Source organism: Melozone crissalis, unplaced genomic scaffold (genome assembly GCF_028551555.1).
Source record: "Melozone crissalis strain CALT ecotype California unplaced genomic scaffold, PUWL_Pcris_2 ptg000027l_1, whole genome shotgun sequence".
Taxonomy (NCBI): domain Eukaryota; kingdom Metazoa; phylum Chordata; class Aves; order Passeriformes; family Passerellidae; genus Melozone; species Melozone crissalis.
Window position 1 is genome coordinate 51,239,126 of NW_026535805.1, and position 16,429 is coordinate 51,255,554.

At 34.7% G+C, this 16,429-nt stretch overlaps 1 protein-coding gene across 3 annotated transcripts in view; it reads left to right on the forward strand.

Annotated features, from left to right (window-relative positions):
• AK9 (adenylate kinase 9) overlaps positions 1-16,429 on the forward strand; it is a 58,628-nt gene that overhangs the window by 34,149 nt on the left and 8,050 nt on the right. For all 3 annotated transcript variants that reach the window (XM_054279790.1, XM_054279789.1, XM_054279788.1), the window contains 11 exons: positions 189-395; positions 1,356-1,507; positions 2,472-2,684; positions 3,257-3,511; positions 7,068-7,186; positions 8,427-8,646; positions 9,831-9,893; positions 10,689-10,892; positions 11,778-11,999; positions 14,611-14,824; positions 15,629-15,830. In XM_054279790.1, coding sequence (XP_054135765.1) covers positions 189-395; positions 1,356-1,507; positions 2,472-2,684; positions 3,257-3,511; positions 7,068-7,186; positions 8,427-8,646; positions 9,831-9,893; positions 10,689-10,892; positions 11,778-11,999; positions 14,611-14,824; positions 15,629-15,830 — 2,071 coding nt within the window. The remainder of the gene's footprint in view (positions 1-188; positions 396-1,355; positions 1,508-2,471; positions 2,685-3,256; positions 3,512-7,067; positions 7,187-8,426; positions 8,647-9,830; positions 9,894-10,688; positions 10,893-11,777; positions 12,000-14,610; positions 14,825-15,628; positions 15,831-16,429) is intronic.

Below are 16,429 nucleotides of genomic sequence, written 5' to 3' on the forward strand. Positions count from 1 at the left end.
ACTATGACTTTACAAAATGTCTTTGTAAACTGCTAATATAATAATTCATAATTATGGGGAGGAAGAAGCATTAAAAAGTATATCACCATATTTGAGCAATATAAAAACAGTCCTAAAGAAGAATGATGGTTTTTAAATGTAAAAAATTTTAGAGGAGCATTGCCTATTTTATGTGATTTGATTTTCAGAAATCATGCAACCTGAGTTTGCAGAGGATGGTTTTCCAGATACGGAAGAAATGAAAACAGTTAAAATGAAGATTGACCTTTTCATGAATGATTGGGAAAATATGGAATCAGAAATCAGGACATCATCTCAAGTTCAGGTGGTTGTTTTAGAGATTGCTGAGCAAACACCAGAAAGTCTGCTTAATCAAACTGTGCAGGTTATGGAAAGTAAGTAATACTGTTTATGTGATTATTATCACTTTACTGTTAAGAGGGATTTTTGGATAGCTCAAGCAAATTAGGGTGTAGGTTGTACTCAGTTTGATATTGCTAATATGAAGAGTGTCATACTGTGTTCTCTGAATCAGTTGAAAAGCATAATAGCAGCCTTTCAGACATCTGAGTGGGGGAAATGTATTTATTTGAAATATAACTATAATATGGCTATGCAAATAGGTGCATAATAGCTGCTTAACATTCTGAAAGCACATTTCTACAGTTACCTATGTATCTATCTATGTATTCTATCTGTGTATGCCAGGATACTGGTTTGAGAAATGGCCAGATAGTGAAGGTTCACTAATGTGTGATATACATTGGGTTAGTGAGACTATCAGGGTGTGTAATAATCTAACCTAACCACCTGCATAGACTATATTTCAAAACTGAATTTTACATTAATTATTTTAAAATCAATATTTCTTTGGCAAATTACATTTCTTCATTTGTGTGGTCTTGCAGAATATTGAGCACTGGATAAATAATACTACATTTTTCCTATTATCACTACAAATCAAGTGTTTTATTAACCAAAACATCTATGGCTCTATAATAAACTGAAATTTGAGTGATGATTCTTCCCAACAAGTAACAGGGAAAAAAAACTGTTGCAAAGAGCAATGGTACTATCTGCATGTGTTTGTATAATACTTTTGCAATACAAGTTCCCATTGAAAATACCATTTACTGTAACCAAAAACAACCTTTAGAATTTCCATTTTTGGAGGAGGCAATATATTAATTTCCACATCTGGGGAGAACATTTTATTCTGTGAGTAGAAGAAATGGAAGATACAGTTGGCAATATTTTCTTCCATGTATGCACTTACTTTCAAGGACAAAGAGAATATATTCTGGTATAGCCAAAGGATAACAATTGAAACAGAATAAAAACCCTAATCTTTTCAGAACCTTTTAAATATTATGGCTGGGAATTATCTGATGAAGACTTAGGGGAGGAGGAACAAGATCTGGCTGCTGAAGAGGAAAATGAGGAAGTAGAAGAGGAAGGTGGAGAAGAGGAAGAGGAAGAAGGGGAACAAGGGGAAGAAGAGGAAGAAGTAAGCATGCCAGTTTTTATCTGTTTATGCTTTTATTATAACTCCTTTTTTTGAGTTTGAAAATAAGCTCAGAGAAGACAGATTTTGCTTGATCCTGAATTTTTTTTTATCCAGTTGAAGCCTTCTTACAGAATAAATATTTATTCTGTAAGAAGGCTTCAACTGGATCAAAAGTATGTGCTTCAAGAACACTTTCCCTACATTTCTGTGTTGTGGCCAATAGTAGTTTTATTACAGCAAGAAGCTCAAATACTGCCATGCTAATAGAGAGAATGACTGTATCTAGTCTTGCCAGAGGGCAAGGAGGAGTTTTTATTAAAGAAAAAAATATGAACTTTGATTTCTGTCAGCCAGCAATGATTCCATGAGCCATCATGTAAACATCAGAAGATGCAGCGTCCCGTTCCATTTCAGCTATTGATAATTTTCACACACCCACTTTAATGAAATTAGAGGTCTAGCTTTGCCTTCCTATTTTCATCCTATATTGGAAGATTCCCATCCCCAAATTTAACAGTACAGGATATCCACAGACTGAGAGAGCAGTATTGATATATTTTTTAGAAATTAACTTTACTGGATAAATAATCTGACATTAATCATAACACCAGCTCTCACTGTGTTTTCTGAAGAGGTCTACATTTAAACAAATCAGTTTCAAGAACACAGTAGGAAAAGATTTTATCATAGATACTTCTACCCTAATTTTGGTCCTCAATGGCTAACTGTGATATTCATTATATTTTTAATTTAATTCTTTTCTCAATATTCTCTTAGACAATTTTTTTTCTGACTCAGAATCAAAAAAGTGTGCATTTTCATAGAATTATTTTCAGCATGCAAACCGTTTTGAGAATACCATCCTAATTCAATTGTCACTTAATATATTTGGCATTATTTAATCTGATTTAACCTAAGTAAACTCCTGAATTCTAAGAGTTCTTTAAAAATTTCATCTTTTCAGGATGAAGAAAAAATTAGGCAAAAGAGAAGGCATATGGGAGACACAAACCACTTTTGTCCAGTCAGTCTGAAAGAGAACTTTGTCCTCTACCCTGGACTCCAGGAATATGCAGCTAAATACAAAGAAAAGATTTATTACTTTTCATCTTCCGAGTACAGGGATGAATTTTTGAAGAACCCTGAGGAGTATGTGGCTCACAACGAACCACTACAAGTGAGAATCTTAAAAATTATTTAAAGCAGATAATAGCAGATTAAAATAACTACTTTACATTCCCTTTTAGATTTGTTTATTATGGCTGATTTTTTTCTAAGCAACAATATATTAGGCAAGTCCTTGAAGCAAATAAGACCCATGACTTCCCTAGTGATTTTTAATGTAAATTTGATTTAACACATTGAATTAATGATGCAAATACAGCAGAAAAGAGAGGAAGATTAAAAAGGCTTGCAATGATCTTAAAATGGGCTTAAAAAATGACACATATTGGCGATTTTGTGGGTTTTTTGTAACTTGAAAAAGGGTAAAAGAAAGAAGATTTACCAGACTTGTCTAATGAAGTTTCATTTCTACCTGCTGATAGTAGGGTAGTAGATTTGTTTGGTGTTTCCAGAGAGCAGGTAGTTAGAATAGCAACAGAAAATCTGGGAACATTAAAATACAAAAGTATGTAACTGTTTTTGATGGATTCTTTAATTATGATATTTTTTAAGTGAAAAACAGTAGGGGGTGGGTGCAGTATAAACTCCAAAATGTTACTGAATATTCTGGTTTTTTTCCTATAGGCTCCTCCATTACGGGTGTGTTTACTTGGGGTTCATGGAGCTGGTAAAACTACTTGTGCACGAGAGATAACAGATAAATTAGGCATTTTCCATATTCAGTTTGAAGAATATCTACAGGAATTGATTTTACCCAAAACTAAAAGGAAAGTCGGGCCCTTTTTTGATGAAGACCATGAAGATGACAATAAAATACTAGAGGAACTGGAAGACTTCTCTCAGACCATAACTCAAACAGAAACAGAAAAAACCGAACAGGTATTAATAATATTTTATACATCCATACACAAAATAACCATTTTCTGGCCAGAATAGGAATTTCCTATAAAATTTTAAAATTGTGTTAAATTAAATACTTGATGAAATTTGGAAATAATATTTCATGACAACATTTTATAAATATCACAAGCATTCCTCAAAACATTTTCAAGAGCTATATACAGGTTTTTTCTCAATATTAGAGATAGATGCTAAATCCCTAATGGAAGACCAACTGAGGGGAATAAAAAGGTCAAGATCAGAATGATAATGGGAAGGCATGATTTCCTTTAAGTGTTTATGATATGCAGATTCAGTCAAGTGCATGTGTTCCAACTGCACTGGACTTGAAAAATGTTCCCCAGTTGTGTTCTTTGCATTCTCTTGGAGCAAAAGAATATAATGACTCTACCACCCTTTGGTCTGATCATCCCTCATAAAAAAATCAGAAATATTCATCATTAGTAACAGGGTAAGCTAATATTTTTTAATGCAATAGGTTTCTTAACTGGGATTTTAGTGTTTCATTGCCTCTTGGCAGCAGTTTCAAACCAGAAAAAAAAAGCAACTCTTGGGTAGCATTAAATATGCTTTGTAGCTTAGCTGACAAACTGTTTCAAATAGCTATATGTTCATGATACTGGTAGAATAATTAATGAATTATAATTTTCAGAAAATTAATACTTTTTCCTAATCAGATTGACTACTGGCTTAAAATCCTTATAAATGCACATTCTAACCCTATCTCTTATAGGATACAATTTCTCTGAAGGAGAAACTTTAACATAACTGTTTATTGGGGGGAGTATTTTCTTTTATTAGGCAGTGATCTGTTGGGAGAAAAAAAATCCACAAGGTTTTAATGCAAATGAATTCTTTAGAAAGCAATGGATATAATAAAAGCCATTTATTATGCGGAGAAGTCTTACCACAGGTACACAGCACATGAATATTTCAAAAAAGTGTAATCTTGCTCTCACCCAACAGAAATAAGGATTTATCCAACACTCAAAGATTTAGGAAGAAATGTGTTTCTGCATTGCATTTTAAGAACCTTTTTTAGTGTGTGCTCCTGATATCTGCCAAGTTCCCTCAAGCTGCTAGGCATGAAAGATCTTCAAACACTTCCTACTACAGGATTTAAGGAAGGAGGCAGGAGAGGCAGCCACAGAGGAGGAGGCACACAGAAACCCTCAGGCATGGTATTAGGAAGATGAGCACCCAGTGGAAGTGGAAAATAATCAGGGCTCTGAATTTAATTTTATTTGTGCTCTTTTACAGCAGTAAAAAATCCAGAAAATATGAGTCTGACACTGAAATGTGGTCTTTGCAAGTACAGTTTAATCTGTGGCCTAGAGGGTTCTGTGTCTAACAGGAAAGCCTGGGTAAAAAATGGCTCAAAACCAGAATAGGATCAAATTTGAGATCATTTATGTAAACTGGACATATACAGGTCAGTGGGTCAATGCAGGTGCTGAAAGAGCTGCCAAAGGTACATTAAAGGCCACTCTACTATCTTGAGAAGTGGAACAGGTCCCTGATAACTTGGAAGGTAGTGTTCTGATGAAATAATACAAGAGCAGGTAATATTGGAAGCAAATGCTTCAGCACAGATAGAGTACAGATCAAAATCATGGATGTCAGAACAAAAATCCAGGTTTTCATTAAATCAAAGAGGGGGTTCTTTCAAAAAGTCAGTTTCTTTTACAACTTGGTCATCACAGCCAAAAATATGGCAAGTGTTCCTGGCACTGATGGTTATAACTCCTTTTTTATTATAACTCCTTTTTTTGAGTTTGAAAATAAGCTCAGAGAAGACAGATTTTGCTTGATCCTGATTTTTTTTTTCCAGTTGAAGCCTTCTTACAGAATAAATATTTATTCTGTTTTTTATTATTTATTCTGTTTTTTATTTATTTATTCTGTTTTTTTATTATAACTCCTTTTTTTTGAGTTTGAAAATAGCTGGCTCTCACTCCATTTTTTTTTTCCATAAATACATGTCTTACACAAAGGCATTTCTGTTATTATTTTTTTCCTTGTCATCTTTATATCTGCTGGGAAGCAATCTTCAACTTAGTATTTTTTTTCCTCATACTTCTTTTAAAGTGCTTAATCTTAATATGAATGCCACTGGACTGTCTGACTATCTTATTTTTCACTGACCCTCCAATTCTGCAAAATTTCATTAAATTCCATTGTATCATTCTCTTGGCACAAGACAGTACAAGTTTATCTGTCAAAGCTTAAGGTCAGCTATAATGTTCAAAGCAAAACCACTAAAGGCAAACAAAAATATACCACGCGGTCTGGGAAGTTCAAAAAGATATCATCCTTGTTTTAGTGCCACATCATTGACAGGTCTGGAGAGAAACCTTGTCCTTCAAATCTGTAGGGTGTTCTCTTTTTTCTACCTGGAATAGACATCTTGTGCTTCTTCTCTTTTATCTCATACGAAAACCATTCCTACCTCTCTCTAGCAGTGGTAATGTCAGTGATACATTTTTATATGTTTAACTGTTTCCTCCCACTTCACACATTTCTTTCAAGATGCCTCTGTGTTGCAAATCTGGCTACCACTTTGTCTACTTAGGCATCTTCTGTCATACAAACATCTTTAAATATATGTACTGTGTCAGGCACTAGAGAAGATATTATTCATACACACTACATTAGAGCTGTGACTTCCAGCATATTCTCAAGTTCTTTTGGCTACATTATCAGAATAGATGTCAGGCATAGGAATTCTTATTCAGCTATGGCCTTTTGATATCAGACACATTTTGATTTTTGATATATTAATTGTATAAACTAATTATGAAAACTAAATATACCATCTTTTCAGTATTTTTTACCACAGTCTGTGTCAGGAAGCCATTCTATGAGAAATGCATCCTCAACCATATTAATCTCACAGAGTTATATATTCTGGGAAAAAACCCTAATAGTTTTCCACAATAATTTAGTAGTTTGACTTGGCATTTGAATACTCTGCATTTGACTAGTCATTAATACTACTACTGTTGTATAGAACAATGCTGTCTGTCTGCTATCTGTTCTTCTGCCTATACTCAATAACCTTATATATCCTTCTTCAACATATTTTTTTTTAATCCATCCAAATATAATAGTTTCTTTCAAAAAGTGAAAAAACATTCTGATGTAGTGCAGGTCGTCTTCCAGCATGGGAACATGCGTAGCCAAGTGGAAAACTGCTTGTAGGCAATTAGGAGAAACTGTGCTTATTTCAGTTTCTATTCCTCTGAAATGAGCATGTGTATAATTAAATACTTAACAGTTGTGCTTGATTTTAGGTTTCATTAAAATTCATACAGCAGCAATTGCCCTAATTTTAGGGGATTACCTAAAATGTATAATGTAGTATGATTCGATGAGTTTGTTTCTGCTAGTTTAAGTCAAATGAAGACAGTACCCTACTTAGCAAAAAACAATGTGTCCAGTAGGTACTTTTTTCCGGTTTTGGTTGGTTGGTTGATTTTGGTTTTTGGGGTTTTTTTCATTTCATCCATTTTTGGTGGATTTTCTTTACATAAAGGAAGTGGAATTAACTGATGAGGAACGGGCAATCAAAGCAAATCTAAAGGGTAATACAGAGCTGCCTCCAGAAGTCCTTGACAAGATTGTTCCTGACTGGTGGAAGAAAGAGCCATTCCGGTAACTGTAATTAAATTCTCTCTTTCTTTAATTAATTTTAGGAAGTATATCATCCATTGTGTCCACAATTGTAAATAGCTATCACAGTGATTATTTCAATGCTTTTGTACTTTTTATGAGTAATGGCCTACCTGTCAGTCTTGATTTTGTTGTATTATTTTAATTGATATTTTGACAGCAATATCATGTTTCATATGTTGCACACAGGATTGGATGAAAGTATTGGGCACGCCTGAATTGGATTAAATCTCCTAAATAGCTGGGTAGTTTTCATGGTCTTACAGGATAGATACGAAAACAAACCGTTTATATTTTTATATAATTTTTGTCCTGACTACATGTAGGGGACAATGGTTCTCTACACAGTGTAAAAACAGGGAGATCAGTTCTAGGAAAAAAGGAATGCACCAAGACAAAAAATTACCCAGCACTATGCATAATGTTGTATTATTATATTGTAATAAATTATAGTGTATTTTATCACATCACAATATATTACACCACTAAACTATACTGTGTTGTATTCTTCTTCCCCACAGCATCCAGGGCTATCTTTTCTTTCCTCCACTTCCACTTCTTCTAGGTTCTTTGGTTTTCTGTGATTTTACAATGTATCCTGTTAAAGCCTAAAGTAAAAGATGTGAATATTAGCTTCTTATCAATACAACATTCATCCTTACCTAACTACTTGTCTAATTCAAAATTGTAAGAGCTCCAATAAGCCAGCTCCAATAGAGCTTTCCAGGCATAACTGACTTGTATTTAACATATACAGGAAGAGAAATATAAATCATGCTCAATGGCCAGTTTCTCATCTTATACTACAGAAGAAACATAAATTTTCAGGTACAAGCTTTCCTTGAGAGTTGTTACCAGAAAAGTGTTTGGAGCACCTTCTCTTTTTTGAGACCAGTGCCTAAGATGTATTGTTTTTAGAGTCACACAAGCAAGTCTGAGGACACAATTAGTTTTGGGTTTTTAAGTTCTTTAAAAATATTTAAGCGTTGCACATTAAAACCTCAGAAGAAATTAATTTGTAAGTACACTAATTAAAATACACAACAAAATATCAATTTTACATTGTCAAAACAAACTAGCTGAAAGTATTTTTAAAATTTTGCTCCTAATATAATGTGTTTAATATGGGAGGGTTTGTGGGTTTTTCCAAAATAATTGCATGTTCATTGTGTTGCACTTTGAACTACAGTGTGTAATAATAAATATCTTATTTTCCAATTAGGTCCACAGGCTTTATACTGGATGGCTTCCCCCGTACTTTAGATGAAGCCAGCTATATGTCCGAACGAGGACTCTGTCCTGATATTGCAATTTATATTCAAGTAGAAGAAGGTGACGTTCTTAAGCGTCTTTTTCCCCCACGTCTGAAAAAATGGAAAGAAAAACAGCTTAGAAAAAAGGAATATAACAAGAAGCTGAAGGAACTAAAAGCAAAAATAAGGGTAAGTTTTCAGCCCTGTGTTATTTTTTTGTTGTTGTTGTTTCTACAGGAGAGGTCTGAACACAGATTCTGAATCTCCCAAAGCTGTGAAGAGCACACAGGTATTGGAGCCAGAAGAAAAAGTCCTACACATTCACAGCATTCCTAGGCTTACTGTAGGAACCAAAAATAATTTAGGGCTCCTTTCCTCTTCTATGCAATTAATGCATGCAGAGTTTGGGCATCTCGAAGCCCAAAAACGTAGCCGTTGTGCCAGATAAATGGCAGTCCTGGAACGTCCAGGCAAAAAGGCAAGTCGATGGAGGGAGTGAATTTGGCAATAAAAAAATCAGACAGTTCATGCACTGTGGTATTGCTGCATCCCATCTCCCTGATGCTGAGATCCCTCAGCATCTCCCACAGGCTGACTTCACTACCATGAGGGGAGTGTGTCTGTGTTCCCAACTCTGATGCTCTGCACAGGAATGCAGTAACTCTAAGCCACATTCTCAGTGCTGTTGCAGCTGCTCTGTGTCCCATTCTAATGAAGCTGTGCCTACTGTTGAACAGGTTACAGATTGGTTGAGGTAACCTGAAGCCTCTATGCAGACATTTACAACTGGCACATGTAATATTTTCAAGGTTCCTCCCTTTGTGTAAAAGTGAGAAATACTTCACATGTAATATCAGAGGAAGTCAGAGCATAATTACTGCAGAGCAGCTGACACACAGTAAGTTAGGACAACAGAATGTGGGACAAGACTTACACAATACCATTAATATCTCTAGACAGTCAAAGGGGAACACCACGCATTTACCACCATACTCAGTCACCCATTTGCCAAATGGGTGGAAACCACCTATAGAAACCACCAATAAATGTAGAAACTCTGTAGTTTACCAATAAACCTATTACTATATTTTCAGTGGGATAAGAATCACAGTCTTTTTTATTTCTCTAATATCAGTCTCAGAAACTGCCATGTCAGTTTTTCAAAAATATGCTTATATGTTTGCCTAGTAGAGAGTTATATCTGGTCTGCAACATTTCAAACTCTAGGTAGTACTTTTTAACATTAGAACCAACTGGAACAGCATTTCAGGTGGAAAGAAAAGTGTTAATTATAGGTTACATTACCAATTTTCAGAGGGGAGTTTTTATTAGGAAGTATCATCAGTCTTTTTACATCTTTTTTTCACTAACAGAATGAGAAGATTGCCAGAAGAAGGGAAGAACTTTTAGCAGAGCAACAGAAAAAGAAGCAGGAGGTAAGAAAACCTAATAAGACAGTTTTTAAATAGAAGCATTTGCATTCATACTGTAGAATTTTCTAGAGCTTTTAGTCGCAGAGTTCAGGACAATAAAGAAAAGTAAAATTACGATAGACTGCCAGAAACTTCAACTTTCAAAAATAATTTTATATTATGTTTGAATTGCTTTAGAAACTAAGGATTCATGAAGACTAAACACTATTTTAAAAGATTTCTCCATATATGCTTCAATTCAGGAAAATACTTATGAATGTGTTTAGAGTATCTCATTTATAAGCATAAGAGTAGCACCACTAATTGAAATTAGGCATGTGCCTTTAAGTACACGCTCAAATCCGTGGTTAATCCAGAATAGGACTGTACCAGGATTTCTGCCCAAAGTCAATTACATAATATATTTATAAATGCATTAATGTACTACTTGGATGCTCATGATATTCTGTCAGCTACACTTTCATCAAATATGCTTGTTTGTAACAAAGTCCTGTCAAACTACAATACCATGTATGAAAAAACACTCATCAAAACTGCAGTGTAGCTCTTCAGGTTTTTAAAGTACTCTTGGAACTGGTATGATGCTTCACGGTATGCACTATGCAATACTGCTGTATTTTCTTCTGAAATAAGATTCTAGAATTTACTAGATTTTTTGCATATGGTAAAGGATATTCCAAAATGAGGTTTAGTTGAATCAATGGCTTTTTTTAATTTAAAAAGAGACAAGAATATCATATGTTCCTTCAAAATATCTGTATCATAGACATGAAACCACAAAATATTTTATCTTTATAGGCTTTAGCAGATAAGGATAATGACGAAGCTACTACAGAGGAGGAGGATGAAGATATTGAAGCTATACTTGCAGAAGAGTTTTTAGAAGAAGAAGAAGAGGAAGAACCAGAAGAAGAAGAAAATGAAGAAGAGGCTGTTGAGCGCATGCAAAATGAGCTTTTGGAGAGGTTTGAATCAGATTTAGATGGATTACAAAGTGTGCAGGTACTGATACCACTGCTTATTTTGTTAAAATATATAATCACATGAAGAAGAATTTCCATATTTATTTTTCACATTTAAAAATTATAGTGCCTAAATAACTGTGCTGCTGTACTCATGATCTAAGTATGTGAACAAGATGAAGACTGTACTGAGAAGGTATAAACTTGAAAGAGTATATAATTTATACTACTGATATAGTAGAGGAAAAAAAAAAGGAAGCTTTTGGGTAGACCTATTCAGTCTTGGTGTCATTGCATTTTTGATAGGTCAGTTGACACAGGCAACCAACTTAGAGAGTTGTGAATGTATAAGCAGTATTTCAAAAAAAGTTTTGAGGCTGCACTCTTAATAGACACTTCTGTTTTTTAATGCAGATCCTAGTTGTTGGTGATGAGACCAAATGTAAAGAAAAAATCCAAATCTAATCTTGGTTAAGATACCAGGTGTTTGGCACCATTCCCACACCTAGTGACATAATTTTCTTGAAATCAGTGCAATTGCCTATGGCAAGGTAACCTGATCTAACACCAGATAACTGCAATGCTAATGCCACATCTAAGGCAGTAGGTAGATCAGTAAAATTTGTTTATTATCTACAAATCACTTCAGAAAGAAACTAATCACGATTTAAAAGAAGCTCTATTCACTGACCAGAGAGGTTTTCAAAACCAGATAATAATACAATATTGTAGCAGTGTGACACCTAATATAGAAATGGGCAGGAAGACCAATTCCCACCAAACTTTGCTGATTTATGTTGACTGAGAACATGCTTAGGAAATCCTTGATAGTTCACAGAAAATTTTGCCATCAGTCTTTATTAATATTAGAATAATAAATGACTGCATTTATGATTCTAATATTTAATTTTGTTTTCTTAACCAGGAAGAGCTGGTTGAAAAGTTACAAATGCTGCCAGTTGAGGTCAATGGAAGACGGAAGCCTCGTGTTGTGTGCTACCAAATATACAAAAAGCTGAAACCCCTGGTGGAAAACCGCAGGAGCATTTTTGAGAAATGTTACCCAATAAGTTTGCCACTTGCACAGAAGATGCTAGTTTACTCATATAAATTCCGAAGTTCTTTTGGTCAGTGGGATCCAGTCAAGGTAATGTTCTTAAATGCCTGAAGAGTGTTTTCAAGAGTTGTCACTCTTTAAAAATACATTTCACATGAACAAGATGTTATCAGACAGTAGCAACTAATACCAGAAATATTTAATGAAAATTACATTACTGAATCAAAATTACATTACTTAATATACAGAAAATACAGCAAGCAGTAATAATAAAATGTGTTGGTCTTTTCAGTGTTGCAGCTAATTTGAGGCTGAAAAGCATTTAGTAAAATTTGAATCAAAAAGAAATGCCTAACTTAATGATACACAAAACACAAGCCAACATAGAAGGTCTTAAAACCTTACAGTAGTAGTGAGAACAAACGGAAAGGATTTAGAATATGAATTTGTAAGAAGCCACACACACAACTGACCACCAAACCTAGTAGTGGCAAAAAATGTGAGATGTATTCATTAGCAATAATTCTTTCTTGTCAAAATTTAAAATTTTTGAAGAGCAACAAGTCTATTTCTATGGTATTTTACTACAGATCTGGAAAATTGAGGTCAGAAAGTACTTATTGCTATCCCCAAGGTAGGAAATGAAATGTTCTCAGGTAATTCTTTTGGTTTAATGGTAGAAATAAAAGCTGATTGGATTGTGAGTAAATAAAAATTTAAAAGGAAGATTAGTTGAAAAAAAGTCCAGTGAACAACATACAGAAAGCACAAAGCCCCTGAAGGAAACATACTTTGGCCTTCATTTTACTATGCCAATTAATCAAACCATTTTATTCCCTTTTGTATAATATCATGTTGAGTTTTCCCCTGTTCCAGATCACATTTGTCTCTCTTTAACCTTAGGATCAGAATCTTCATTCTTTTTCATGGCTGCATCTAATAATCTAGGTACATACTAATAGAAGTAGATATGTCTACATTTACATCATCTCCCACTACTGAACCACAGTTTATGTGTTTAATTGTAATTAATCTCTACACCCTACTCCTTGCACTTCGTTCTGTCAGGTTTCACCAGATTTTTGTATTCCATTTCTTCACTTCATTCCTTTGTTCTATACAGTGTTTTTTACCAACCAAAAAGTACAATTCAGTTAGAAGAAAGAGGTCATAGGAAATTATTGGGTAAAATAAGAGTGGTGTGCTGACAGTGAAATTGTACAAGCTGATAAAAATGAAAGGGAAATAGGATCACTTTGAGGGCATTTTAGGATAATAATAGAAATTTTAAAATTGATTACAGACTGGAAGTTTTTGAATAGAAAGGCAGATTGAGTATATTCCAGTTACTTTGAGATTAAATTTGGGGGGAGGGGAAGTAGTTATGCAACTGATTAGATAAGCAGAGAATAAACATTATGAGCTGAGTGAGGAATGGAAGCAGATATGCAGTAGAACAGACTCATGAAAACCCATAAATTGATAGCAAGCACCCTGAAATGACTTGATCCAGGAATAGGAACCTAAGAGTATGAGAAGAGTCTGGCAGGACAATGCTACACAGTAGAACAGCCCCAGCTCTAGCAGTAATAACCAGACCAACCTTACTGACTCCTTCAAAGAATAGTAATAAATTTGTGATGTATGATTTTCCTTGACAAGAAGCTGAGTTGGCTCTTCCCCATTATTTGATGTGTATGCATGTAACTTCTGTGGTTTTTTCCTTAGTGTATTTCAGTTTGCTCAATACAGAGTCAGATTTACTGGACTATTTTTGTCAGGTTGTATGCTGGAGGAAAACACTTTATTTTAAATGCTAATTTTTCCCATCTTCCTTCTTTTGTTGAAGAAAGGTCAGTGTTACACATTACTCAGAATTACATTTCTGAGTCCCCTTAGAATAGTAAGGTGAATGCTGTCTGGGCAATTTTTCTACATACTGCTTTTCTATATTTTGTTTTAAAGCATCTTTTATTGACACTTTAAGACAGTACTTCTAAGAAGGGCTGCAACAGGGACATGGGTAAGTTTTTCCATAGAGAAGAGTAGTGCAAGGAATTAATTTGATTTTACTTCAATCTCTATTTCTGCCAATTGCACCTCTTACATGTCAATGAATCCATCAGCTCTGCAGACTTTTTAGTGGGCTGTCTGATGTGTTTGAAAAGATTTCATCAGCAGTGCATGTATTTTTCCCATAACTTTTTCAACTTATCTTGTGGTTTTTCACTTGACCTTAATGTAACTATTGATATCTTTTTAAATTTTCTTCATTTGTATATGACTTCTGGTGAATACAATATTCTCAGTGTATTTTCTATTGGCAGGCAGGTGAGTTTAATTCACTGAGGAATAAAATTATTCTCTTTGTTCTTTGAAAATTAAAAAAACCATTATGTTAATCTTTGACTACACTAACTTGACAGACATAAAGTGTTACGGTACCACCTACTGGAAATAGCAAGTATTCTTTCTGTCTTCAATGTTTCTTTCATCTTTTTGAACAAGAAGTGTAGGTACAGAAGTTTCTCAGATTTGAGCAAAATATTATGTCCATATATGTGAATTTTAGAATGCTTTGATGGTCTGTGTCATATGGTTGGTACTCCTCTATCAGCCTATAAAGCCACTTCTCTGGGATGGAGGAAGAAAAGGCTTTGTCAAACCTAATTAACTGATTCTCGTTTTGTATATTACACAGTTAAGCCAAGGAGATGTGATCAAGCCACAGCAAAGGGATGAAAGCACAGTCTTTCCAGTAATCCATCGACAATATATTTATTTCTTTTCAAGTAAAGAAAATAAAGAAACATTTATGACAAATCCCATCAAATATATTTGTCAGCCAAAACCTAAGCAATCTGTGCCAGTAAAGATTGCGATTGTGGGACTTCCAAAGTCTGGAAAAACTACAGGTATGAGCAGTTATCTATTTTAAAAAATCATTTTTTAATGACTGAAGCTGTATCTGTCCTTACTGCCATTAAAAAAACATAAACCATTAATATGGTTGGTCTTCCTGCTTTTCTTGCTGGGCACAGATTCTTTTAGTAATATTCTGTGGTGTCTCATTTGACAGTCTGATAGTTATGCATTGTTCATCTGAATTTTATCCCAGATCCTTAAGATGTTAGTGACCTGGACTTGTACTTAGAAAATCTGGACTTATGCTATTTATACCCTTTGTTGTATTATTTTATAATTGTTTCTTACTTTTTTGAGTCAATATAAGCTAATGTAAAATGAAGAAATAGTCGTAGGATCAAGGATGATGACCCCAAACTCCCCACTCCTCAGTCTGTTTTGAAATTTCTAGATTAAAAAGCGCCCAAGATTTCCATCCCTCTCCCCTCCCTTTCCTCCTCCATGACTCTGTCAATCCACACATTTCTGCTTTTTACTGGAGGAGGGAGGAGGACATTAAACTATAGTTATTGATTAAAATAGGATGTTAGGAAGAAAAGAGACAGGTTCAAATTATCTCATATTTAGGATGAAATTTTAGCATATTTCCCTTTCCTGGATAAATGAGGTAGCTGATGGGCTGTTCTGTAAGAGGAACAGCAATGGAGGCATCTTTTCTAACACACACTAATAATATTGACTATATCTGCTGAGATTTGTGCTAAATTGAATAGTGTTAGCATGCTCTGTGCATATGCCAGATTGTGATGTTACTTACCTTCAGAGTTGTGACTTGAAATGGAAATATTTTGCAGTTGCCCAGAGACTGGCGAGTGTTTATGGGTTCCTGCGCCTGTCCCTAGGAGATGCCATCCGCTTTGTGCTAAACAGCCGGCCAGAGAGCGAGCTGGCACTTAAGGTACAGTCCCACCTTCTCCAAGGACTCACCGTGCCTGATGAATTGGCCATCCAGGCTCTACATGTGGCTCTGCTAAATCACATGGATAATCCCACTGGGTAAGAGTTTTCTTGGGCTTTTGGGGGTTTCTCCAAGACATGTCGGTCTCTTCATAGGCATGGATTGCCATGTTACTGCTGTAGAACAATTTCACTAAAACACATCAGTGGTTTCTGCATTAAAAAAAAATCTGTACAAAAGGAGATATTTTTTTTTATTTTACAATATTTCTGGGAAGTGAGACTGAAGCAGAACTTTCTGCAATTTCCAAGTAACTTTATTTCAGTACATAGAAGTAATATACTTTATGACAGTTACTTTTTTTTTCAGTCAATAGGCCAGTATCTTCTACTATCCTTTGAGAACTACCATTTGGTCTCTTTTATACCAGCTCCAGAACCAACTTGGATACACCTGATTCTCTTTGATCGAGCAGGCTGTTTCAGTACTCAGGGGTTTTTTTGTTTTCTTAACAACTCAAGTTATTAAGGAGGAACTGAAACCAGTGAGTCTTATCACTTCATTCATAGGTAATCCTAGGCTCTTTCTCCCCCACTGAAACATCTTTGAAACTGGGCAGACTTAAAAAGCTTTATCATCAGTATTTCATGAAATTCAATTTCTCTCCTCAAAAAAGAGAACTGTTACAGAGAAAGGC